At 42.8% G+C, this 27,730-nt stretch overlaps 2 protein-coding genes across 3 annotated transcripts in view; one reads left to right on the top strand and one right to left on the bottom strand.

The window, feature by feature from the left end:
- Nucleotides 1–1,991, bottom strand: part of LOC125451771 (tumor necrosis factor receptor superfamily member 11B-like) — a 57,307-nt gene extending 55,316 nt beyond the window's left edge. Inside the window, exon 1 of the mRNA XM_048529322.2 lies at nt 1,877–1,991. The gene's annotated coding sequence lies outside the window, so the exon portion shown is untranslated. The remainder of the gene's footprint in view (nt 1–1,876) is intronic.
- The window catches only part of colec10 (collectin sub-family member 10 (C-type lectin)), a 75,089-nt gene that overhangs the window by 30,622 nt on the left and 16,737 nt on the right, over nt 1–27,730 (top strand). The window contains exons 1-3 of one of the 2 annotated variants that reach the window (XM_048529323.2): nt 1,883–2,341; nt 8,869–9,020; nt 22,129–22,200. In XM_048529323.2, the coding sequence (XP_048385280.1) occupies nt 2,304–2,341; nt 8,869–9,020; nt 22,129–22,200 (262 nt within the window). In that variant the 5' untranslated portion in view covers nt 1,883–2,303. Of the gene's footprint in view, nt 1–1,882; nt 2,342–8,868; nt 9,021–22,128; nt 22,201–27,730 lie in introns of those variants that run through there. The other variant, XM_048529324.2, reaches the window with a different exon arrangement.

Genomic DNA, 27,730 nt, shown 5'->3' with positions numbered 1-27,730 from the left:
CTTGCGGGACTTCATGTCTCTCACATATTGGTATCAGGAGACTATTCACATTCCCCTGGCAGCTGCTCGGAGACATCCCTGACCCTGGCACCAGGGTGGCAACATGCCATTTGAAAGTCTCGTTCTTTGCCACAGAACTGCCTGTCGGTTTCAATTTTACTTTAGTACTATGTTCAGCATTTCCCTCATAGAGGAGGTCATGGGGGCAACTGTAACCTCTTTCTGAGGGGTACCCAGCATCTCCCCAAAACTTGATACTTGTGCAGGACCTTTCGAATTCCCAGTAAATGCGGATGGTTTTTGATGTGCCCTTTGTGAAACAGGACTTCACCTGTCCCCTCCCCCCCACCAACTATTCACTCAGTAATGAAGGAAACTCCTTTGAATTCACAAGAATTGGCGGAGTTATTGCATGTCAGTGGAAACCAAACAGATGCAATTTGGCACTAAAGCCTCTCCTTCTAGTGTCTTCTATTTCCTTGACATTTATGCATTACTCGTCATTGCTCATTCAGGACTGGCATGATCTAACTATTCTGTAAATCTCTGTTTCATGGAAGTAGATTTATTACTAAAAACATTCCCTAAGTTATGTGTCTTACATTAACAGTTGTAAAACTATGTTCCTGATCAGCTTATGTCAACATACTAGTTCTGACATCATGGAAACTGTGTGGCTTCTGTTAAATAAACAAACTTTTTCCAATGGGTTTAGTTCGACTCTATATCACATCAAAGGTTAATAACACAGAGTACAAATTTGAACCCGAGCATCCCAGCAGACGTTAACACAGGACGTAGTCGTATTGTGTGTTCCCAGAGCAATTGTAAAAGGGGCCCTGACTGCGAATCACTTTTAAATCTTTTCATGTAAAATTATTTTGATTCCAGAATGGACCCTTTATTTATAAAAGCCAGTTGTAATTGCATTTGCATTTGCCTATCATTGTAATTACTTTGATAAGCAATTTTTGATGTACTCAATGGATTAATATTATAGTTTACATACTTGTATATCATTTTACTGCATTCCCAGCATTGACTTTGACTTTGATTTTGAATATTGGGGTCTTGATTTTTTTGGCATCAGGTAGACTGCTCCTCCTTTTCTAGGTACAGCAAGCTCGTGCTCCTTTGTCATTATTTTGCTTCACTGCATAATTTTTTTAAAAAAACTTCCAGTAAGATACAGCACTGATGAACATCCAAATCACCTCATGTAGTCCCTTCACCCACAGAATTCCAACAGCGAACATAAAACAAAAATCGAAATATGAGTGCCAGTATGTTTCTCCTGCACATTAAAAACACTGAAACACAGGTTCCTCAAATTTTTGTAATTTCCAGGCTGTTACCCTTCCTCAGAAGTATCATTTCATGAATGGCATGTTTCTGAAAACAAGACCACAACATTTTCAGTTTTCAAATGATAACATCTAAAATCTTGTATATTGAACTAATGGTTCATCTTTTCCCCAAATATTGTCCTCAGTGTTTGGCAGCTTTATGTCCGCAGAATTAGATCTGTTTCCATGGCTGTATGACTTTATAATTAGTCGTGACCTTCCAATTTCAAAGAATGTACTCAAGTAGAAAGAAAAATATCTATTTATACTTGTTGGACCACTGCCATGGCAGTTTAAACAGAAATATTTCCTGTTATGCTTCAAAAAGCAAAAATCTTAGCTATTATACCCTGACTTTATGCATTGGAAGCAAACGAACACCTTTTCGCAAGAAATCCCTGTTCACCCCACCCCCGAACCCGATAATTCAGTAAATAGTGTTTGACCCCACTGCCTCTTCTCATGCTCCCTTCCAATCATTGCCATTCTTTTATGATGTGGTTTAAAGTGGAGGCCAGCAGATCCCTTACCAGAAGAAACAGAGAAACAGTCGATTTCACTGATCCCACATTGTTCTCGTCCACTTCTTAATCTCTTATATTTGAAAGCCACTGTTGGCTTGGGAGGAAAATACGCGAGGAGGCTCGCTAAGAGAAGAAAGAGAAAGATAGTCAAAAGGATTGAGGCTTTAAACAAGATAAGGAACACTGTTCAAATTGCTTACTCTAGGAATTAATTTTAAACAAACTACAATTTTTAAACAAGGCATTCATTTGTTTTACGATTGCAGTTTAGAGAATTTAAAGAAAACTTTGAAATATAATTAAATTCTTTAAATATACTGGGTGGGCAATGTGAGTTGCTGACGCAATATTAAAAGCAACTCCAATAAACAAGTGTCAACAATGAATAAACACTGTGGAAGGATGGGATCTGGATGGGGTACCAGCTGAATGTATGATAACATCCTCCATTTCACACACTTCTTTTGAGAGGTAAGCTGTCTATGATTGTTTCAGAAAATGCAAATCTTGTGTTTCGTCAAAAGCTTTAGATTGCATTTAGTGTGGTAAAGCGAGAATTGACTTTAATTTTCAAGAAGGAAGTGTGTATCAAATAAAGAGTGACGTACAGGCTCTTTAGATACTGCTTGCATTTAGTGTTTCAGAGTGAAATCCTTCTTCAGATATGTTGTTTAATGAAAACTGTTGTTTCTGAACCAGGACCATAATTGTATGTTTTAAGATAACATCCAAAATTGTGTATATTCAGTTAATGGTTAACTTATTTTCTGAAAGTTGTTTACAAAGTTCAGCTCTGTATTTGGATGCCTGTATAATCATTTGTAATCATCTCTCGCCCCATATTACAGAACGGAGTAAAGTAAAGAAATTGGAAAGTATTAGTTATTTAGAGTAACTGCCAACAGAAATGAACAGTTAAATACTCAACTGGGCCTCAAAGGGGGAAATCCTAAACTAACTGAGAGTATAATTCAAAACAAAATCTTGTGAGCAGCTGGATGAAGATAATGAAAGCACAAAATGCCTACAAAATAAATTTAATGCTTGATGGTGAAGCACTGCACCTGATGGAATCTTGCCAAGTGCAGTTTCTTTTCCATTTATATTTAAATGCTACAACTTCCAGTAAAATTACAAGGTCATTTTCTATCAAGTTATTACGTAAAGCAACATTTCACCTTGAGATCTCATCTGACAATATTATAATTTAAAGGGTAAAAAAGAACTTGATAAGCAATACAAGCAAAAAGTAAAGGGAGCTTTGCAGCCAGTCAAAATTATTTATTTAGAAACCGAAAGTGCAGATGCTGTAAATGAGGAACAAAAACAAATTTGTGGAAAAGCTCAGCAGGTTTGGCAGCATCTGTGAAGCAAAAAACAGGTCCGGCCCAAAACGTTAACTCTGATTTTTCTTTCATAGATGCTGCCAGACCTGCTGAAGGTTGTTTATTTGTTTGGAACTGAAGTCCCTTCTTTCTAAAATATAATGGAAGAAAATTTCTGTGTGAATTTCTGCATATACTGTACCAGCCCCAACTGTACAGGCCTAAGCCTCATGAGAAATTTGGACCTCAGGCCTCTATTAAATGACTTGTTCAAGCTGTTGTTGATGAATGCATCTCCAAAGGCAGCTCTTATATTTCAAAGTATTCATTCCACGTAGCCTGCCTCAGCAGCAGCAATCCCCCTTTAAGATAATAAAGTGTGAAACTGGATGAACACAGCAGGCCAAGCAGCATCTCAGGAGCACAAAAGCTGACGCTTCGGGCCGAGACCTTTCATCAAAGAGGGGGATGGGGTGAGGGTTCTGGAACAAATAGAGAGAGAGGGGGAGGTGGACCGAAGATGGAGAGAAAAGAAGATAGGTGGAGAGGAGAGTATAGGTGGGGAGGTAGGGAGGGAATAGGTCAGTCCAGGGAAGACGGACAGGTCAAGGAGGTGGGATGAGGTTAGTAGGTAGGAGATGGAGGTGCGGATTGGGGTGGGAGGAAGGGATGGGTGAGAGGAAGAACAGGTTAGGGAGGCAGAGACAGGCTGGGCTGGTTTTTGGAATGCAGTGGTGGGAGAGGAAGAGCTGGGCAGGTTGTGTGATGCAGTGGGGGGAGGGGATGAACTGGGCTGGTTTTGGGATGCGGTGGGGGAAGGGGAGATTTTGAAGCTGGTGAAGTCCACATCGATACTATTGGGCTGCAGGGTTCCCAGGCGGAATATGAGTTGCTGTTCCTGCAACCTTCAGGTGGCATCATTGTGGCACTGCAGGTGGCCCATGATGGACATGTCATCTAAAGAATGGGAGGGGGAGTGGAAATGGTTTGCGACTGGGAGGTGCAGTTGTTTATTGCAAACCGAGCGGAGGAGTTCTGCAAAGCAGTCCCCAAGCCTCCACTTGGTTTCCCCAATGTAGAGGAAGCCACACCGGGTACAATGGATACAGTATACCACATTGGCAGATGTGCAGGTGAACCTCTGCTTAATATGGAAAGTCATCTTGGGGCCTGGGATAGGGGTGAGGGAGGAGGTGTGGGGGCAAGTGTAGCATTTCCTGCAGTTGCAAGGGAAGGTGCCAGGTGTGGTGGGGTTGGAGGGCAGTGTGGAGCGAACAAGGGAGTCACGGAGAGAGTGGTCTCTCCGGAAAGTGAGCAAGGGTGGGGATGGAAAAATGTCTTGGGTGGTGGGGTCGGCTTGTAGATGGCGGAAGTGTCGGAGGATGATGCGTTGTATCCGGAGGTTGGTGGTGTGGTGTGTGAGAACAAGGGGGATCTTCTTTGGGCGGTTGTGGCGGGGGAGGGGTGTGACGGATGTGTTGCGGGAAATGCGGGAGACGCAGTCAAGGGCATTCTCGACCACTGTGGGGGGAAAGTTGCAGTCCTTGAAGAACTTGGACATCTGGGATGTGCAGGAGTGAAATGCATCATCCTAGGAGTAGATGCCGCGGAGGCGAAGGAATTGGCACTAGGGGATGGAATTTTTGCAGGAGGGTGGGTGGGAGGAGGTGTATTCTAGGTAGCTGTGGGAGTCAGTGGGCTTGAAATGGACATCATTACAAGCTGGTTCCCTGAGATGGAGACTGAGAGGTCCAGGAAGGTGAGGGATGTGCTGGAGATGGTCCAGGTGAACTGAAGGTTGGGGTGGAAGGTGTTAGTGAAGTGGATGAACTGTTCGAGCTCCTCTGGGGAGCAAGAGGCAGCGCCGATACAGTCATCAATGTAACGGAGGAAGAGGTGAAGGTTCCAGGAACAGCAACTCATATTCCGCTTGGGAACCCTGCAGCCCAATGGTATCGATGTGAACTTCACCAGCTTCAAAATCTCCCCTTCCCCCATAGCATCCCAAAACCAGCCCAGTTCGTCCCCTCCACCCACTGCATCCCAAAACCAGCCCAGCCTGTCTCTGCCTCCCTAACCTGTTCTTCCTCTCACCCATCCCTTCCTCCCACCCCAAGCCGCACCTCCATTTCCTACCTACTAACCTCATCCCGCCTCCTTAACCTGTCCATCTTCCCTGGATTGACCTATCCCCTCCCTACCTCCCCACCAATACTCTCCTCTCCACCTATCTTCTTTTCTCTCCATCTTCGGTCCCCCTCCCCCTCTCTCCTTATTTATTCATGAACCCTCAACCCCATCCCCCTCTCTGATGAAAGGTCTAGGCCCGAAACGTCAGCTTTTGTGCTCCTGAGATGCTGCTTGGCCTGCTGTGTTCATCCAGCTTCACACTTTATTGTCTTGGATTCTCCAGCATCTGCAGTTCCCATTATCCCTAATACAATCCCCCTTTAAGTCCTGGGAGTATGGGGATCAAGACCGCAAAAGGAGGCTACTCATTATTAATGGCAGTGCACAAATGTGTTTGGGAGCTGGGATGAATATTCATTGCTTACACTTTTTGTTTTCACCTAGGAAGCAACGAGACCAAATCCAATTTGATAAATATGTCCTAAACCAGGCTCCACCTTGAGGCCAGACGCCTACTCTCCGACACCACCTCCTACCGCCCCCTCGATCATGACACCGCACCCGAGCACCAAACCATCATCTCCAACACCATTCATGACCTCATCACCTCAGGGGACCTCCCACCCACAGCCTCCAACCTCATTGTTCCCCAACCCCGCACGGCCCGTTTCTATCTCCTTCCCAAAATCCACAAACCTGCCTGCCCTGGTCGACCCATCGTCTCAGCCTGCTCCTGCCCCACCAAACTCATCTCCACCTATCTGGACTCCATTTTCTCCCCTTTGGTCAAGGAACTCCCCACCTACGTCCGTGACACCACTCACGCCCTCCACCTCCTCCAGGACTTCCAATTCCCTGGCCTCCAACATCTCATCCTCACCATGGACGTCCAGTCCCTGTACACCTGCATTCCGCATGCAGATGGCCTCAAGGCCCTCCGCTTCTTCCTGTCCCGCAGGCCCGACCAGTCCCCCTCCACCGACACTCTCATCCGCCTAGCTGAACTCGTCCTCACCCTCAACAACTTCTCTTTTGACTCCTCCCACTTCCTACAGACTAAGGGGGTGGCCATGGGCACCCGCATGGGCCCCAGCTACGCCTGCCTCTTTGTAGGTTATGTGGAACAGTCCCTCTTCCGCACCTACACAGGCCCCAAACCCCACCTCTTCCTCCGGTACATTGATGACTTTATTGGCGCCGCGTCTTGCTCCCCAGAGGAGCCTGAACAGTTCATCCACTTCACCAACACCTTCCACCCCAACCTTCAGTTCACCTGGGCCATCTCCAGCACATCCCTCACCTTCCTGGACCTCTCAGTCTCCATCTCAGGCAACCAGCTTGTAACTGATGTCCATTTCAAGCCCACCGACTCCCACAGCTACCTAGAATACACCTCCTCCCACCCACCCTCCTGCAAAAATTCCATCCCCTATTCCCAATTCCTCCGCCTCCGCCGCATCTGCTCCCACGATAAGACATTCCACTCCCGCACATCCCAGCTGTCCAAGTTCTTCAAGGACTGCAACATTCCCCCCACAGTGATCGAGAACGCCCTTGACCGCGTCTCCCGTATTTCCTGCAACACATCCCTCACACCCCGCCCCCGCCACAACCGCCCAAAGAGGATCACCCTCGTTCTCACACACCACCCTACCAACCTCCGGATACAACGCATCATCCTCCAACACTTCCGCCATTTACAATCCGACCCCACCACCCAAGACATTTTTCTATCCCCATCCCTGTCTGCTTTCCGGAGAGACCACTCTCTCCGTGACTCCCTTGTTCGCTCCATACTGCCCTCCAACCCCACCACACCCGGCACCTTCCCCTGCAACCGCAGGAAATGCTACACTTGTCCCCACACCTCCTCCCTCACCCCTATCCCAGGCCCCAAGGTGACATTCCACATTAAGCAGAGGTTCACCTGCACATCTGCCAATGTGGTATACTGCATCCACTGTACCCGGTGTGGCTTCCTCTACATTGGGGAAACCAAGCGGAGGCTTGGAGACCGCTTTGCAGAACACCTCCGCTCAGTTCGCAACAAACAACTGCACCTCCCAGTCGCAAACCATTTCCACTCCCCCTCCCATTCTCTAGATGACATGTCCATCATGGGCCTCCTGCAGTGCCACAATGATACCACCCGAAGGTTGCAGGAACAGCAACTCATATTCCGCCTGGGAACTCTGCAGCCTAATGGTATCAATGTGGACTTCACCAGTTTCAAAATCTCCCCTTCCCCTACTGCATCCCTAAACCAGCCCAGTTCGTCCCCTCCCCCCACTGCACCACACAACCAGCCCAGCTCATCCCCCCCACCCACTGCATCCCAAAACCAGTCCAACCTGTCTCTGCCTCCCTGACCGGTTCTTCCTCTCACCCATCCCTTCCTCCCACCCCAAGCCGCACCCCCATCTACCTACTAAACTCATCCCACCTCCTTGACCTGTCCGTCTTCCCTGGACTGACCTTTCCCCTCCCTACCTCCCCACCTATACTCTCTCCACCTATCTTCTTTACTCTCCATCTTCGGTCCGCCTCCCCCTCTCTCCCTATTTATTCCAGCTCCCTCTCCCCATCCCCCTCTCTGATGAAGGGTCTAGGCCCGAAACGTCAGCTTTTGTGCTCCTGAGATGCTGCTTGGCCTGCTGTGTTCATCCAGCCTCACACTTTATTATCTTGGAATTCTCCAGCATCTGCAGTTCCCGTTATCTCTCCACCTTGACAAATGCATGAGGCCTAATTCCTTTCCACAGTGACAAAAAACATCATTCAAAGCAAACTAGGATTGGGCATAGTTTAGAAATCCAAGGGTAGAAGTATTTCAGGACCCTTGGTGATCAGGGAAAAGGTTTGACCTGTTTTCTATCTGCATAATGATTTCTACTTTCCAACCCCTGTCATCTTCATTCCTCTTGATAAATATCAGGATTGTTTATATGTTTAGTTTTGTCATGAAGCTGATTGTCAGGGAGATTCATGACCACTTTTGGCAATTTACTAACATCACTGCTGGTTTATTACAGATAAATGAAATGTTAAATATGCAATGAGTTGTTGGAAAATCTGGTGAATTGGTCAGAATGTTTTAATTTGTATAAAATTGGGGAATGCTTTCTGTGATTTCCAATATGCTTTAATTTAACCTTGAATTTCTTTTTGGAAATTCTAATTTGTAGATGTTATGTCAGATCACCTACACTTGAAGTGAAAACATTTTAGAAACATTGCAGTAAGGTATGAAACAAGTTGACAGTAACCTTTTACTCTCTCTGATGAAGGGTCTAGGCCCGAAATGTCAGCTTTTGTGCTCCTGGGATGCTGCTTGGCCTGCTGTGTTAATCCAGCTTCACACTTTGTCATCTTGACAGTAACCTTTTACTGCTTTCTCAATATCCCATTGGTTTCAAGAGAGTGATATATAATGTGCTGTCAAAACATTGTCATCCATTTTACACAAACGTTCAACTACAAAGCAACCGTGGAAGCAGACATAATTATCAGATCTGAGTTCTGCTGCGTTTCATCCTTCTGCAGGTTAGAAACATCTGAAAGAATGGAAATTGAGTGGGTGAGGAGATTCCTATGTTTGCTCATAGTTCTTCAAGTACAGACATTGTCCTTCACTGAAACCCATGGTCCTGCCTCAGACATCTGTGCAACTCACATCATCTTGCCAGGTCCAAAAGGTAAAGAGGATATATTGCAGACAAACAATAACAACTGCATCATGAAAATGTTAACTGTTATTATAGTAATGCATTTACTGAACTGATTTCTCTGTAACTAATAAGAGACAAAATTTCACTTTGACTTCACACTACAGTGGCTCAGTGGTTAGCATGGCTGCCTCACTGCACTAGGGGCCCAGGTTTGATTCCAGCCCTGAGCGACTGTCTGCGTGGAGTTTGCTCCCTCTCCCTGTGCCTGTGTGGGTTTCCTCCCACAGTCCAAATATGTGCAGGTTAGGTAGATTGGCCATGCTAAATCTCCCCATATTGTCCAGGGATGTGTAGGCTAGGTGGGTTAGCATAGAAAATGCAGGTGTTACAGGGGTAGAGTAGGAGTGTGTGCCTGGCTGGGATGCTCTTCGGAGGGTCAGTGTGACCCAATGGGTTGAATGGCCTACATCCAAACTGTAGTGATTCTATTCTATTCTACTGACTCTGCTGACTTCCCTCAGCAACTGGACAAAGAAATGTGACTAGAAAACTGCAATCAGATTATTCACCCTTTTAGTCAACTTTGGAATAAGTGGGTCTGAAGGGAGAGAAAAAGGATACGTTCAAAATAAAAATGAGATGAGTTACTAAAATTATAGAATAGTTAAAGCTTGTCCAGCATACCAGGGAGATGATTGTGAGGGGGATATTTTGGATATCAGGACTCGGAGACCTGTGATTCCCTCTGTGCTTTGAGAAACTGAGTTGCAGGATTTATGCTGACATAGGCCAGAATTAGACCATTCAGTCAAGTCAGCCACACTATTTAATACAATCATGGCTGATCAAACGCTTCAATGTTTTTCACCCACACAATCGTAATACTTCTTTAAGCCAAAGATAATCAAAAGTGCATCAACTTCTACTTTAAACATGCTCAAAGACTAAAGCACCCATAGGCCTCTGGTGTGGAGAATTCCAAAGATTCGCAGCACTCTGAATAAAGAGCAATTCTCTTCACCTCTGATCTAAGTGGCATCCATTTATTTTGAAATTGTGCCCCTAATTCTAGATTCCCCAACCGGGGGAATATCTTAACTGCATCTACCTTGACTGTCCCTTCAAGTATTTATGTAGGCATCAATGTGAACACCTCTCATTCTTCAAAGCTCTGGAGAATACAGGCCCAGTTTTCCCTATCTCTGTTCATAGGACAGTCTCATCGTACCAGAAGCAAGACTTTTTTTTAATAGAATCTCTACAGTGTGGAAACAGGCCCTTCGACCCAACAAGTCCACACCGATCCTTAGAGCATCCCACCCAGACCCATCCACCTAATCTACACATCCCTGAACACTACAGGCAATTTAGCACGGCCAATCCACCTAGCCTGCACAGAAAGTTGAGGCAGGTACAATAGCAGCATTTAAAAAACCTTTGGACAGATACATGGATGAGAAGGCTTTAGAGGGATATGGACCAAATCAGGCAGTTGGAGTGGGCATCATGGTCAGCATGGACCAGTTTGGGCCTAAGGGCCTGCTTTCATGCTGTATGCTGTATTCTATGACTCTATGACTCTATACCAGGAATTGGGGACTTTAAGCAAGAAAGGTTTAAATAAATTAGTCTTTAATTCAGTTTCTGATTAATGGTAGACATCAGGATGTTGGTAAAGGAGAATTCAGCAATGGTAATTCCACTAAGTTGAATCATAGTCATAGGGTCATAGAGTGATACATCATGGAAACAGGCCCTTTGGTCTAACCAGTCCACACCGACCATATTACCAAACTAAACTAGTCCCATCTGCCTGTGCTTGCATGATGGTTAGTTTGACTCTTGTTGGAGATGGTCATTGACTGAAACTTGTATGGCATGAATGTTATTTGCCACTTAAAAACAAACCATAAGAACTGCAGATACTGTAAATCAGGAACAAAAACAAAGTTGCTGGAAGAGCTCAGCAGGTCTGGCAGCATAGAACATATAGAACAATACAGTGCAGAACAGGCCCTTCGGCCCACGATGTTGCGCTGACCTGTGAACTAATCTAAGCACCCCCCCCACACTATCCCATCATCTGTGAAGGAGAAAACAGAGTTAACGTTTCGAGTCCGATGACCTATACCAATGGTCATTCATACTACTACTGTCATGGACAAATGCATCTGTGACAGGCAAATTGATGATGAGGTCAAATACCCTCTTATCATCCCTTGACCAACTAGAAACAATTCCTTTAGGACTTGCCCAGCTCGGTCAGTGAAAGTGCTGATTCATCTGCTGAGGAGGGTAGTGTTAGTTAACAGGATGTTTCCTTGCCCTAGTATGCCCTGATTCAATGAGATGTCACGGAATCAAGTGTAAATGTTGAGTACTCCATTGGCAACTACTTCCTGACTGCCACATCTGCTGGGTCGGTCCTACCAGTGGCACAGGACGTGTCGAGGAATAGGGATAGTGGTGCCTAAGGCATCGTCTGTTCAGTATGATTCCGGGAATATGACTCTGCCAGTTTGTTGCTTGACTACTTGTGCCATAGATCTCTCAGTACTGCACCAGACCCCATATTTTGGTAATTCCATTAGACTGTGTTTGCCATTGTTTCCAGCGCCTAGGTCAATATTAGCTAGTCTGTCCAGTTTCTTCTTTTCCAGAAATTTTAGTGGTTCAATACAATTGGATTGATAGGACATTTAAGAGGAGAGTGAGGAACCAAACACATTGCTTTGTGAATGGGGTCACATATTGGGTACTCCAGGCAAACTTGGCAGATTTCCTTCCCTAAACAACATTATTGAACCATGTGTGTTCCACTACCATTGACCATGGTTCCAAGGTCATAATTAGATTTTTAATTCCATGTTCTATAACAATACAAGTTCCAGCATCTGCTGTCATGGGATTCAAACCTGGGTCCCAAAAGACATTACTTGGGTTTCTGGATTACTAAACCAGCACCAAAACCACTGTGCAACTGCCTCTCCTAAATGCCAAAATCAATAGATCTATCAGGCAGTTTAGGGTGCAGGTTGCAATTTAATCACATATCCTGATCTTCATATTAAATTTCAATTCCCAGGATTCACCTCCTTACTATTTTAGAACCTCTCCCTGTGTAATCTGTGGGAACAGTGAGGTGCATAGTGCATGTATTGCAAATTTCTACATTCATGTTGTGCAGTTTGGTTTTCTCCAAAAGATGTTGCAATCTCTACACCTTTTAATTAGGGTACAAAATGATAATTCAGGGCTTTTGGCTTTTGTGATGCAGTGAAATTAGCCTGGATTCAAGTTGCACTTGCCACAAAGATGTGTTGTTAAAAGTTTACTTAAAAATGTTTTTATTTTACAATGGAGAGCCTAATCAAATAAACTATAGAAATAAAAGCAATTGGTGGACATTTCAAGCAAACAATTCCTCAATTACTGTGAAAACAGCAACATAACTTCTTAGAGGCATGTTTCTCAGAATAGCTCTGACATTAGCTTTTGTCCTAGTTCAGTCAATAAATTCTGCTTGTTAGCTCTGTGCTTCAGGATGTTGAAAGCATTTTAGTTCTGCTCAGTAATGAAATTCCGATCTTTCAACAATGACATTGCTGCTCCTACACACCTTCGTCATACTTTGGATCAACCCAACATTTATCACTCAGGACATTTACAAAAATTACACCTCCACTTTGGCAACCAAGACAGCTCTAGTGAATAATTAGGTTTCACAATGATGTTATTGGTTAGAAACAAAGTAATCTTCCAGCATTTCAACTGAAATGGTAGAAATGTGGGACAGCTTGCAACTGTTTGTGGGATGATTTCTACCAAATAGTATACAGAGAATTAGCTTTGACATTTAAAAATATTGTTGACGAGGATACTGACACATTACTCTTGGTCAAATGGAAATACTTCCAAGTACTTCCCTTCCAAGTCTTCACATACCAGTAAAATTGCTCAAAGATGCTCATAAAACTGATCTTCTAAGAATACTTCGCCACATATGACCTCTTTCTTCCTTTTCTCAGATCATGAGCAGAATTTTATGATTCACTCAAGGCTTTGCAAGCGTGGGTCTGTAAAGTTCCCAAAACAGCCTTTTTGCTACCCCTCGTGGCCTTTTGTAATTGGCCACTCACAGACAACATCCCACCTGGCTTCAATATTTCAGGCTAGAAGGAGGAAGCCCAGCATGTCACTCTGTTCAAACCTTAGGCAAGAAGGTGGCACAGAGTTTATAGTATGGAAAGAGGCCCTTCAGCTCATTTTTCTGGAATTTTTTTGAGGATGTGACCAGTAGAGTGAATCAGTAGATGTTGTATATATGGACTATCAAAAGGCTTTTGACAAGGCTCCACACAAGAGATTAGTAGTGAAAATTAAAGCTCATGGTATCAGAGGTAATGTATTGGCATGGATGGAGAACTGGTTGGCAGGCAGAAAGCAATAAGTTGGAATAAATGGGTCTTTTTCAGAGTAGCAGGCAGTGACAAATGGGGTGCTACAAGATTCAGTGCTGGGTCTCCAGCTGTTCACAATATATGTTAATAATTTGGATGAAGGAATTGAATGCAATACCTCCAACTGCTCAGATGATACTAGGCTGGGTGACAGTGTGCGCTGTAAAGAGGATGCTAAGAGCCTGAAGGGTGACTGGGACAAGCTGGCTGAGTGGGCAAGTACTATCCTGATACTGGAGAAGTCTAGAACTAGGGGTCACTGGCTAAGAATATGGAGTAAGCCATTCAGGGCTGACATAAAGAAGAATTTCTTTACTCAGAGCTGTGAACCTGTGGAATTTCCTCCTGCAGGAAGCTGTTGGGGCAAGTTCATTAGATATATTCAAGGGGGAGCTGGGCATGGCCCTTGCAGCTAAAGGGATTGATGGGCATGGGGAGAGGGTGGGAATGGGATGCTGAGGTTGCATGCTCAGCCATGGTCGTATTGAATAGTGGCATGGACTCGAAAGGCCAAATAGCCTACTGCTGCACCTATTTTCCTTGTTTCTATGTTTCTATTCTTCACTGTCTATTTCAATCCCATTTTCCAGTTCATAGTCTTCTGTGCAATGATATTTCAAGTGCTCATCAGAATACTTAAGTCCACAAGATGCAGGAGGAGATGTGGTCCATCCAACCCAAAGAACCTGTTCCAGCATTCAGTAAGACCATTGCAGGCGTAATAATCCACAACACTGCTTCTCTGCCATTTCCCCATGACCCTTGATTCCTTGACTAACTAAAACTCTGTCTGTCTTCGCCTTGATAATACATAATGATCCAACCTCAGCAGCCTGTAGGGAATTCTACAGACTCAGAGAAAAAAATTGCAACGGTGCCAAAACTGTGGCCATTATTTCTGGGCAACATGCACAGAAACACAGAAAAGCTACTCACTAGGCAAATAATAATTTATCAAGAATTTAAATCTTCAGTAAGAAATGAGAGTTAAAATGCTTAAAATTAATAATAATCTTAACTATAATGGATGGCCAAACTATTGAGGAAATTATTGACACATAGAAAACAGGAGCAGGAGTAGGAGTTGGCTTACTTCCAATATTCAATATGATCATGACTGGTCACCCAACCTTCTATACTCTTCTATCCCATTAACCCTAAGAACTATATCAAACTTTGTCTTGAAAACGTTCAATGTTTTAAAATCAACTCCTTCCTGTGGTAGATACTTCCACAGGCTCACTATTCTCTGGGTGAAGAAATTTCTTCTCACCTCAGTCCAAAATTGCCTATGATATACTCTGTGACCCCTGTTTGAGGACTCTCTGGCCATCAGGAACATCCTTACTGCATCTACCCTGGCCACTCATGTTATATTGCCTCGGTTTCTGTGAGATTGCCCTCCTCTCATTCTTCTAATCTCCAGTGAATATGATCATAACCGTTCCAGTCTCTTCTCATACATCAGTCCGGTCATCCTAGGGCTTAGTCTGGTAAATCTTTGTTGCACTCCCTCCATAGCCAGAACATCTTTCCTCAGATAAGGAGACCAAAACTGCATACAATACTCCAGGGAACATAAGAAGTGCCAATGCTGGAGACAGAGATTACACATTGTGGAGCTGGAAGAGAAAATCTTTTCTGGAGAAGGGCCCTGACCCGAAATGTCAACTTTCCTGCTCCTCTGATGCTGCCTGGCCAGCTCTGTTCCTCCATCTCCACACTATTATATAATACTTCGGGTGTAGGTTTGTTCAGGCCCTGTAGAATTGCAGCAAGATTTTCCTGCTTAAACATTCTTGCTATGAAGTCATGCATACCATTTGCCTTCCATAAGAGTAGGAACTCGAAACTGCTCACAGTATTCCAGGTATGGTCTGACTAGAGCCTTGCACAGATTTAGCAAAGTCTCCCTAATTTTATGCTCCATCCCGTTTAAAATTGAGGCCAATATTCATTTGTCTTCCATATAACCCACTGAACTTGATGCTAGCTTTTTTTAAATCCTGGCTTAAGGGCTCCCATATCACTCTATTCCATAATTTTCAGCACACTTTCACCAGTTAAATAACATGCAGCTTCTCTATTCTTCCTGGCAAAGGTCATAACCTCACATTATTGCATGCTATGTTCCATCTATCAAGATGTTGTCCACACACTTAACTTGTCTGAATCCATCTGCAGAATCCTTGTGTCATCCTCACTGCTTGCCTTCCCACCTATGTTTTACACCTTCCAAAAACTTGTCTATAGTATGTTATTTTCTTCATCTAAGTCATTAATTTGAAAGTCTTGTAGATTCCCTTCTCTACAGCCTTTAGGCAGAGATTTTCAGTTTATTCACAGCTCTCTGGGTGAAGAATCTTTTCCTTAAATCTCCTCTGGACATCTTGGCAAAGGATTAGGCAAAGTTTTTTATAAGCGTGTCAGATACTTCGTGTCTCTTACCAATCAGTGGAAGCATCCAGAGAAAATAACTGAAGAAGTGCGCTGGCCAGCAGAAATACTATCTGAATCACCTCAACAATAGAATGTGAGAACAGTAACTATTGAACTGTCTTTCCAATTTTCCCTGTCTGTCCATAACGTATTTTACCCAGTCTGTTTGTCTGTCTCTGTGTACGTCAAGGGGAGTTTACAAGGGCATTAGAGTTTTACTTATTAGTATTATATGTTGATAATTTATAACTGGTTACCTTTGGCTCGAGTCTAATTACTTGTGATAAGTCATGATTCTTGTTCAGTACAGAAACACAGTCCATGCTATCCATCAATCTAGGTCTGAAAGTCTGGTAAATGGAGGAACATTGTATACGTTTTAAAGTCTTTAACTTTTCTGATGACCCTGCAAGGAGCAGGGCTTGATTTCCAATGAGATAACCAAGTGAGTCATGAAACTCTATCTACGCTGTCAATGCCGCTAGTAACTTTGTACACCGCAAACAGATCCCCTCTTCGCCTTCTGTGCTCTAGGAAAAGCAACTCCAGTGTGTCCAATATCTCTTCATAGCTGAATCACTCCGGCGCAGGCAACCTGAGGTTCCTGGGAATCTCCTCTGCACTTTCTCCACCGAAATCACATTCTTCCTACATTGTGGCAACCAGAACTACACATGGTACTCCAGATGTGACCTGAGTAATATTATATACAGCTCGATGATACTTCCTTTCTCTTGGATTCAATACCTTGTCTAAGAATGGTGAGAATCCCATCTGCCTTCATTATCAACTTATCTGCTACCTTCATGGATCTATGGACATGCACATCAAAATCCCTCTGATCTTCCCTACTTCCTAGGATCCTATCATTCTATGAGTACTCCCTTCCCTTATTAGATCTACCAAACTTCATACTTTTAGGGTTAAGTGCCATATACCACTGTTTAATCCAACTCACAAACCTGTCTATATCACCCTGTAGTTTAAACTTTCTCATCACCAACTTTTTGCCATTTGCGATGATTCCTCCTGCAGAGTAGTGACTCCCTCAAGGGCCCCCTATTCACTCTGAATGGACCACAAAATCTTCCCCCTATAAGTATTCCATCCCACCCTGGCAAATCCAAGATCCCGCTTCCTCTCCCTCCAAACAGGTCTCATCTCCCCACAACAACAACAATGAAAACAGAAGTTGCTGGAAAAGCTCTGGTGTTCTGAGGAAGGGTCACCGGATCTGAAACGTTAACTCTGATTTTTCCCTCACGGATGCTGCCAGACCTGCTGATCTTTTCCAGCAACTTTGTTTTTGTTCCTGATATACAGCATCCACAGTTCTTTCAGTTTTTATTCAGATCTCATCTCCCTTCCCTGCCGAGTGATTCCCCATATTTATTTGGTCCCGGACTCCAGGGATTAAAGTCTAGGAACTGCTTGTATTCCTATTTCTATCTGTCTCTGATTTTGGGGCTGATCAGACTCGATTGAGAGGTCATATGAAGGGTGGAATTTTTGTCTTCGGATAATTAATGCATCTCAGAAGCAGCACCATTCAGACAATCATTCCCTATCATTTTCTACTTCAAATTACCTTTCAAAACTAGTTGTTTACTATATTTACTGGAAGACTGAAGTCAAAATGTCTGGATTGAACTTCTATCTGCTTTTTCCAAGAAACAATCAATTCAAATTTAAATCAATTTAAATACTTAAGTTCAAAACTCCAGTGCACCACTGACAAGGCACAGGCTAGGATTGAGTTTGAATACTGTCAGCCTGCCTTGATCAGTGCAGCTACAAAAACTTTCATGAAATTTAACTCCTTCCATGACAGAGCAATTCACTTCATTGGCATCCCAACCACTGCTATAAACATCCACTCTATCCACCACCAATGTATGTGTGCCCATCTACAAGATGTATTGCAGCAACTTGCCAAGTCTCCAACTTCCAAACCCATCACCTCTATCATCTAAGATAATAAAGTGTGAAGCTGGATGAACACAGCAGGCCAAGCAGCATCATAGGAGCACAAAAGCTGACGTTTCGGGCCTAGACCCTTCATGGGGATGAAGGGTCTAGGCCCGAAACGTCAGCTTTTGTGCTCCTGAGATGCTGCTTGGCCTGCTGTGTTCATCCAGCTTCACACTTTATTATCGTGGATTCTCCAGCACCTGCAGTTCCCATTATCACCTCTATCATCTAGTAGGACAAGAACAGCAGATGCAAGGAAACATCACCACCTGCAAGTTTCCCTCCGAGCTGCACACAATCTTAACTTTGAATCATATTACCTTTCGTTTTGCTGTTGCTGGACTAAAATTTTGAAACTCTGTTCCTAACAGTGCTGTGTGTGTCCCTACACATCAAGGACTCCACCAGCTCAAAAAGGTAATTGACCATCAACTTCTCCAAGATAGTTGGTATGGACAACAAATTCTGGCCAAATCAATAATAATAATATTCCATGAACAAACAAACCATCCTGCTCGAGATTTCTAAGCCCCATTTAAATGTTGATTTTTTAAAAAAATCATTCCTGCAAGCTAGGCATCACTGGCTGGGCAAGCATTTCTTGCTCATCCTTAACTGCTGCTTGACTGACAAGTTTGGCGGGGTCATTTGTGTGGGTTTAGAGTCACATTCAGACTAGACGACATAAGGATTGCAGATTCCCTTCCCTAAAGGGCAACAGTGAACATGATAGCTTTCTGTAACATTTGATAGTGGCTAAATGGTCATAATTAGACTGGCTGTTTAATTCCTAAAGCCACAGAAGCATTTGAACCCTATCCTCAAAGCATTAGGCTGGGATTTCTTGACTGCTAGTCCAGTAACAGTATCACTACATGACTGCTTCCTTGCTTATTGTACTAAAATAGACTGCCTGGTCATTATTTTGTTGTGAAACTTGCTTTTTGGAACTTAGCTGCTGTGGATTCCAAATGAAAACAGTGACTATGCTTTCAAAAAATACTTCCTTTGTTGTAAAATTATTTTGTAATGCCCACAAATCACGAAAAGCACAACATAAAGGAAATTTTTATATTACCTAATTTCAGTTACTCGAGAAAACAGAGGTGCTGAGACCACCTTCCTGCTTTTGTGGCCAGTTATGATTTTAGAAAAGACTTGATATAATGAAAAAGCAGAAGATGCAAGAAATCAGAAACAAACACAAAAACAGAAATTGCTGTAAAAACTCAGCAGGGTTTGGAGCATATGTGGAGAGAAAGCAGAGTTAATGTTTTAGGGTCCTTTAGGACTATTGGTATTAGAATTAGAATTAGATTTTATTGTCATGTGTACTCCAATACAGGAGTACAGCGAAAAGTCTACAAAGTTGCCATTCTCTGATGTCGTCTTGGCTACAAAGCCGAAATTAAAAACATAGAGACAAAGTTTTTAAAAAGCCAAAAGGTAAGAAAAATGACCAGGCCAAAAAGACTAAAGTCTTACCTCGGAGAGGTGTTTGGAACGCTCAGCCGCCAATGCAGGCACCTGGGCCTAGTCACGGCCTGAGGCTCAGTCAGCCTTACAAGTCCCATGTTGATCGTTGGGAGGGGCCACCATTTTGTACATGGCCCCCGCTCTCGTTGCCATGCCGATACTGCCAATTACCATGCCGCAAAAAGCTACAAACAAAAGAGAAATGATAAGAAAAGATAAAGAAGGAAAAAAATAAAGAAAGCAGTTGGGACTGTACAAGCCCCGGTTACAGAAACCTAACGCAGTCCCGCTGTTCCGCCACCATCTTGACATATTAGCTTTGTTTACTTGAAATGTAGTAACGCTAAAGAAAATCTATTTTGCTGCTAAACTGAGCAATTGCATTGCTGATGGAACCCTATGTACCCGCAGAGCAGAATTTCATTAGGTGACTTATGCAGGATATTGCAGGCCCACTGCTAGCCTTTGCTGACATCGGAGGAGCCCCTCATGGGACAATTATGCCAACTTGGCTACAGTCTGACAGCTAAAGAGTACTGGTGTCAGCTTAGGAACAACAATAGCATCACAAAAAATCCTTCATTGCAGTAGGCAAATGGCTAGTGAAACAAAAACAGAAGTTGCTGGAAATTCCCAGCAGGTCTGGCAGCATCTGTGAAAGAAAAAACAGAGTTAACGTTTCGGGTCCAGTATCCCTTCCTCAGAACGGTCACTGGACCCGAAACGCTAACTCTGTTTTTTTTTCCCTTCACAGATGCTGCCAGACCTGCTGAGCTTTTCCAGCAACTTTGTTTTTGTTCCTGGTTTACAGCTTTTGCAGTTCTTTCAGTTTTTATGTGGTTATTGGTATTGAAAATTAAATATAATTCTGACATTGTGGTAAAGTCAAAGAGCACAACCAGGTATTTGAATGAGGTTTACAGTTATTCCCAGGATAATCTGTCCTTTGAAATTATTATCTTCTGAACAGGGAAATGTTTAATTTACAGGAATTCCCCCACCTCTGTTTAAACAGTGACATAAAGACATTTAATTCAACTCCATGACAGTAAGTCATTTCTTTTTCCTTACTACTCCCCACCTTAGGGAGTTTACTGTTTTTCTGAAAAGGGTGCTTTGTCACTTTGGAATGTATTTTTTGGAACAGCAGACATGACTAATGTGGTACCACAGGGATTGTTGCAAATACTCCAGCTATCACAATATACATGAATGATTTAGATGAGTAAACAAAATGTAACTTTCCATGAGTTATGAAGCGGATGCAGAGGTGCTTCAGTGTGACTTGGACAAGTTGATGAGGGGTCAAATACATAATAAATGAAGTATAGTTTGGATAAATGTGAGGTTATCCACTTTGATAGCAAAAACAAGAAGGCAGATTTTTTTCTGAACAGTGATAGATTGGGAAAGGGGTAAGTGTAAACAGGCCTGGGTATCCTTGCACACCAGCAATTGAAGATAAGTAGGCAGGTGCAGCAGGTAGTGAATAAGTCCAATGGTATGTTGGCCTTCATAGCGAGTCAATTTGCTTATACAAATAGAAAGCAGGGTCTTCTTACTGCAATTGTACCCAGGACCTTGGCGATACCACACTTGGAGTATTGCATACAGTTTTGGTGTCTTTATCTGAGCAAGGATGATCTGACTATAGAGGGAGTGCAAAAAAGTTTTTATTTTAACACACCAGTAAAAAACACCAAAGAACTGCAGATATTGGAAATCAGAAACAAAAATAGAAATTGCTGAGAGTGCGCAGCGGGTCTGGCAGCATCTGTGGAGTGAAAGCAGAGTTAACATTTCAGGTCCAGTGATCCGTCTTTAGAATAGAGACTAATGTGCAGATTCCTTTTGAAAAAAGGGTGAAATTTCTATATGTTTATGTTCAGAGATATTTTAAGTATTGTGAAACAATGAACATGGAAAGTTAGAATGCAAATGCTCCAAGCAATTAGGAAGATTGGCCTTCAAGCGGTTGGAGTGCAAAGACAAAGGCTATATTTGGTGAGGCTACTCCTGAAGTACTGCGCACAGCTTTGGTCTCTACGCCTAAGAAAGCAAATAGTTGCATTGGAGATGTTATGGTGAATATTCTCCAGATTGGCTCATGGAATGACAGAGTTATCCTTGACACAGAGAAAATAAGGTCTAAACTCTTGTGTTTGGAAGAATAATGTCTAATCTCATTAAAACATACATGATTGCAACAGTTCTGGACACTGAGAAGCTATTTCTCCCGTTTGAGGAAATCTAGAGTATAGATACACTGTCTCATGATAATTGGATGTTCATTTAGAACTGAGTTGAGGGGAAATTTCTTAATACAAAGAGTTGTGAGCCTTTGAAATTCTCTTACCCATATGGCCTATGGTTGAAGATATTTAAAATAGACATATATATGATCTGTCATGAAATCGAGGGATATGATGGCAAGTGGGAAAGTGGAGTTGAAGCCAAAGATCAACCGTGACCATACTGAATGTTAGAAAAGGATTGATAGATCATATGGTTCACTCCTGTCCTATTTCGTACGTTCTTGTGTTCCTGATTTACAGCATCTGCAGTTTTTTTGGTTTCTATTTCATATGTTCTTGTGTTCTTTTCCTTTCTTCCCATTCTACTGAAATGTCAAATACCCCAAAATATTCAGTTCCCAATGGTAGTCATATTGCAACCACCATCATATTTGTACTATCAATTCATGCAGCTTGTTATGGATACTTCATGCTTTCAGATAAGGATTCTTTAATTAGCGCAACTGTACCTGAAGACTGTTTTCTGTTTTAAAGGTGAGCAAGGCGAAACAGGTGACCCTGGTGAACCTGGGAAAACAGGAAAACTGGGTCCATCGGGACCAAAAGGTATGGTGTATGGTAAACAGAAATATACCATAATTTTAATCTACAGGAGTACTCTCTCCTTCTGCTTTGCTTCTTCCAATCTTTCTTTTGCTGCATCTACAATTTCGCATGCATTCATTTTCCTTGCTAAAGTTTCTGCCAGGTAATACTGAGCATTTTATTTGTGATAAATTCTCTGTCAACAAATAGCACCCTCCACTATGTATTTCAACTGTTTTTAAAGTGCCAAAGAGAGGTGTCACCACTGTGTGGGGAAGTGGAGGTGCAAATTTGTGCAGAAACCTTTAGTCTACTCTTTGACATTTGCGCGTCGCAATGCTGGGTGAAAATGAAACATCTGCCGCATAGGCATGCAATACTCTTAAGGGCTTAGATGAGGGGAACTTTTTAAAAGGCTGGTTGCAACATTACAATTGATCACAGAGAGAATTCTTTCCCTTCTACCCTCTGCACAACCTCTTCCCTTACCAAGCTAACTGAGCAATTCAGTGATAATGGGAACTGCAGATGCTGGAGAATCCAAGATAACAAAGCATGAAGCTGGATGAACACAGCAGGCCAAGCAGCATCTTATGTGCTCCTGAGAGTGCTTGGCCTGCTGTGTTCATCCAGCCCCACACTTTGTTATCTGAGCAATTCAATGGTGTGGCCAATGATGATGACAGTCAGGAAAAATATTTAAATGGCCCCATTCTATGCATTCAGGCCAGGATCAAGGGCATAGTAAAGATTGGGAGGAAGACCAATGTTTTTTACTAAGTTACATTTTGCAACTTTAGGAGATGTGTTTGTTTACTTTGTGAATTCAGTGCTGTGTAGTTCTATGATTCTACATAAATCTGGTCCCTGAATCAGTTTTGCTTTAAGGCAATGCCGCTAATTTTACGATGAAAGGACTGGCTAAACTTTGTAGGACTAATTGAATAGAACAATTATTGTTTTACTGCCAGATTACATTCACTCTAATTTAGTTTTCAAGTCCACTAATGCACATGGATTAGTACAAGGAACGATTCCTTTGTTTCGACTATTCTTTTATATCTTTTTCCTGATGAGCTTTTCACACTGTATCAGTTCCATCCTGTAGAAATAGGATTAGTCACAGGTATGCATGCTCTGCAGCAACTTCATTTCAATGTAGCAACAATATAGTTAACAGAGAATAGTTCTATTCAATCAATCCAGATAAAGTTGAGTTCAGTCCTTTCCAAATGTCAAATCAGTGTGCTGATGAACTTAGAAGATTAAACACAAAAGGCCATAAGCTTCTGAGATTGAAGCAGAGTTTTATTGGCCAGATGAGCGTGCCAATGGAAGTGATTTATGCCAAGGTTAGAGGAGTAATTTGCTAATTTCATTTTGGGAAACATGAATCACACCCACCATTTGCTGCAATGGAAATTTGCATTCTGCACAATTTTCTGAGTATTAGTTGCAATATTTATAAAATGAATTAACTTGCATGAATGTATTTCCAGTATATGTTTTTGGCAGGTGAAAGTCTTGAGTTCCAGTATTAATATGGTTGGTTCTCAACCCTTTCCTGACAATGGCATGTTGTCTTGATGATTACCACATTAGTTTATCACACACCTTCATTTCCAATAAAAATTGAAACAGTTATCAAAAATTATAACCTTCAGTGATCCCTGAAGCTTGGTCCATCATTTATTTCTTTATTCCTGTAATTAAGGCCAGGACAAGTAATTGCAATAGTGTGTAAGGACATAAAACTATGGTTTTCTGATGTGATTGAGCATAAGTGACATTTGATTGCTATTTTTATTATTCATTCAGCAGTTGTGGGCTTTGCTGGTTGAGCCAGTATTTGTAGTCTATTGGCTTCCCTTGAGAAGGTGGTGGTGGGCTGGCATCTTGAACTGCTGCAGCACATATGCTGTAGGTGCACTCACAATGCTGTTAGCAAGGGAATTCCAGACTTTCAATCCAGTGACACTAAAGCAATGGTAATAAATTTCCAAGTTAGGATCGTGAGTGGCATAGAGGGGAACTTGCAGGTGGCAATGTTCCCATATATCTACTGTTCTGGTCCTTTTGGAGGTTCATGGATCTGGGTTTGGAAAATGCTGTCTAAGAAGCCTTGGAGAATTTCTGCAGTGCATTTTGTACACTGTGCCACTGAGTGTCAGTGGTAAAGGGAGTGAATGCTTATGGATGTGGTGCCAATCATGTAGGCTGCTGTACCTTGGATGGTGTCAAGCTTCTTGAGTGTTGTTGGAGCTGCATTCATCCAGCAAGTGGGAGTGTTACATCACACTCCGCACTTGTATTTTGTAGAGGTAGACATGCTTTGAGGAGTCAAGAGGTGAGTTAGTCGCAGTAGGAACCCTAGCCATTGATCTGGTTCATCAGCCATGGTTCATTCAATTCCATTTCTGGTCAATGATAAATGCAGAATTTGATAATGGGTGCTTCAGTGATGATAATGCTATTGAATGTTAAGGAGTGATGGTTGGATTTTCTCTTGTTACAGATGGTCATTGTCTGGTACTTGTGCGGCACAAATGTACTTGTTAATTGTCAATCTAAGCTGAAACTTGTCCAGATCTTGCTTCATTTGGACACAGACTGCTTCACTATCTGAGGAGTTGCAAATGGCACCGAACATTGTATCCAATTATTAGTGAACATCAACACCTTATGCTGCAGGAAAGGTCATTGACAAAGCGGTTGAAAATGGTTGGGTTTAGTTTAGACACTGAGGAACTCCTGCAGTGATATCCTGGAGCTGAGATGACTGATCTCCAACAACTAAGACACTCTTCCTTTGTAGCAGTATGACTCCAACCAGCAGAGCATCATTCTTGATGTCCACTTGGTCAAATACAAGGTTGGTTCCTTTAATCTCCCCTCTGGAGTCTGAACCAAGGATGTAATGAGGTCAGGAGTTGAGTGGGCCTGGTGTAACCCAAAATGAGCATTGCTGAGCAGGCTATTACTAAGCAGGTGCTGCTTGATAGCACTATCTGTAACACCTTCCATCACTTTACTGATGGGGTACTGGAGACTGATGAGGCGGAAATTGGCCAAGTTAAATTTGTTCTGCTTTTTGTGCACAGGACCTAACTAGGCAAATTTCCACTTTGTCAGATGGATGCCGGTGGTGTGCTCTACTGGCTAGGAGCACAGTAATTCTGGAACACACATCTTTAATACTTTTATTGCAATGTTATTAGGATCTACAGCCTTTGCAGTATCCAGTGCCTTCAATTGTTTCTTAAAATCATTGGGAGCAAATTGAATTTGCTAAAGACTGTTATTGATGAAGCTGGAGATCTCTGTAGGAGGATGAATCGATGGCTTGGTACTTCTGGCTGAAGAACAGTTCTGAAGAAGGGTCACTGGACCTGAAGCATTGACGCTGATTTCTCTCCACAAATTCTTCCAGACCTGCAGAATTTTTCCAACAATTTCTGCTTCAGTTCTTGTTTCTTAATTTGATTTATGTTTTATGGAATTCAAATTCTCCCTTCTGCCGTGGTGGGATCCCCAGAACATTAGCAGAATTTCTGGATTAATCATCTGGTGATAATACTGCGAGACAATTGCCTTTATCTACATATTACAGGCTGCTTTCCTACCTAATTTAGTATCATGAAGAATCATTTGGTGAGTTGCTGCAGTGCATAATGCAGATGGTTGTGGAGCGAGTCAAGGTTTAGTGTACTGGATGGGGCCCATGCAAACAGAAAGTGGGTGTGCAGGTACAACATATAATAAGAAAGGCAAGTAGAATCCTGGCATTTGTTGCAGAAGGTCTAGAGTGTAAAAGTTAAGAAGTGTTGTTACAATTATATAAGGCATTGGTGAGACCCACATCTGGACTATTGTGTCCAATTCTGTTATCCTGACCTGTGGAAGGATGAAGTGGCACTGGAGACAGTTTAGAGGAGGTCCACCAGGTTGATTCCAGGGTTGAAAGGGCTGTCATACGAGGAATGGTTGGATAGCTTGAGATTAAACTCACTGGACTGCAGAAGATTGAGGTAGGAATCTGATTGAATAATATAAAAGGGTAAAGGTGATTATTGAGGTGGATGTGGAACAGGTGTTCCTTATTGTGGGACAGTCTCAAACAAGATGGCACGTATATAGTGAGAGGAGGTAAGTTCAAAACTAAGATGAAAAGTAACTACTCCTCCCAGAGGATTGTGAACTCAGCCCCAGAGTGCAGTGGAGGCAGAATCAGTCAACAGGTTCAAGCAATAAATAGATATGTTTCTTATTTTTAAAAAGCAGGATAAAGGGCAATGGGGAGGAGGCAGAAAAATGGAGTTGAGATCAGGGTAAGACCAGCCATGATCATGTTAAATGGTGGAGTGGGCCCAAAGGTCTCAGTTGCCCACCCCTGCTCCTAATTCCCATGTTCCTTTGTTCTTCAAGACCATCTTGAAGGTCAAGGGCAGCAAGCACACTGGAATACCACCACCTCCAAATTCCCCTCCTGACAGGAAAATATATCCCTTTCCTTTCAGTGTCATTGTGTCAAAAGTCTGGAACTCTTTAATCAACAGCATGATGGGAGCACTTTTACTGCACAGACTGCAAGCAGTTCAGAAGGCTATTCACCGCAAGTAATATTAGGGATGGATAATAAACACCAGCAAAGTGCCATGATTGCAAAAAAAGCAAAATATTGAGCAAAGTTCAATGAACGTTTAATCGCCTGCCAGAATAATCAAAGATACGATTAGACACAGAGGGTGGTCTTTAACCAAGGTGATAGGAATGTTATTCACTGGCTAGTGACTCGGTAAGAGTCATATATCACCTCCTTTGTGCAAGCCCACTATTTGAGTAGCTCAATGGCAGACCTCCTGGATGAATCCATTACCTGGGCCCTTCCCACCTCCTGAAGAAGTGCCAGTCAGTCAGGAACTGGCAGTTATCCAATGCAGGCAGTGTCAATGACAGGAGCAGTAACTGTCAACAATGCGCAAACCAGAAGCCTACAATCAGTGAGGATACTACACCACAGATGAGAGAGAGTGGGGGGATAGCAGCATGGGGATTGTGCAGGAAGGCAATGGACTCCCCACCCACCACCTTCCCATTGTGTGTCCAAACCTTCCTTGGGAGAGGGAATTAAATTTCATCCAGAGATTCACAAGCTAATGCCATCTTGTCTAATGAATACAATGGTGACATAATTAATATCAGTTGAAGGCTTTTGAGGAATACATAAAGCATTTGGCTATGTACTAGTTTGCATTATTACATAGAAGATAGAACATAGAACATAGAGAACATGGAACATAGAAAAGTACAGCACAGTACAGGCCCTTTGGCCCACGATGTTGTGCCGTGGAATAATCCTAATACAAAAATAAAATAACCTAACCTACATTCCCCTCAATTCACTGCTGTCCTTGTGCATGTCCAGCAGTCGCTTAAATGTCACTAATGACTCTGCTTCCAAGACTACCACTGGTAAACAATTCCATGCGCTCACAACTCTCTGGGTGAAGAACCTCCCTCTGACGTCTCCTCTATACCTTCCTCCTAACAC

The sequence above is a fragment of the Stegostoma tigrinum genome, chromosome 5 (assembly GCF_030684315.1).
Source record: "Stegostoma tigrinum isolate sSteTig4 chromosome 5, sSteTig4.hap1, whole genome shotgun sequence".
Classification (NCBI taxonomy): Eukaryota; Metazoa; Chordata; class Chondrichthyes; order Orectolobiformes; family Stegostomatidae; genus Stegostoma; species Stegostoma tigrinum.
The sequence above is the reverse complement of the archived record's forward strand: the minus strand, read 5'-3'. Positions and strand labels throughout refer to the sequence as shown.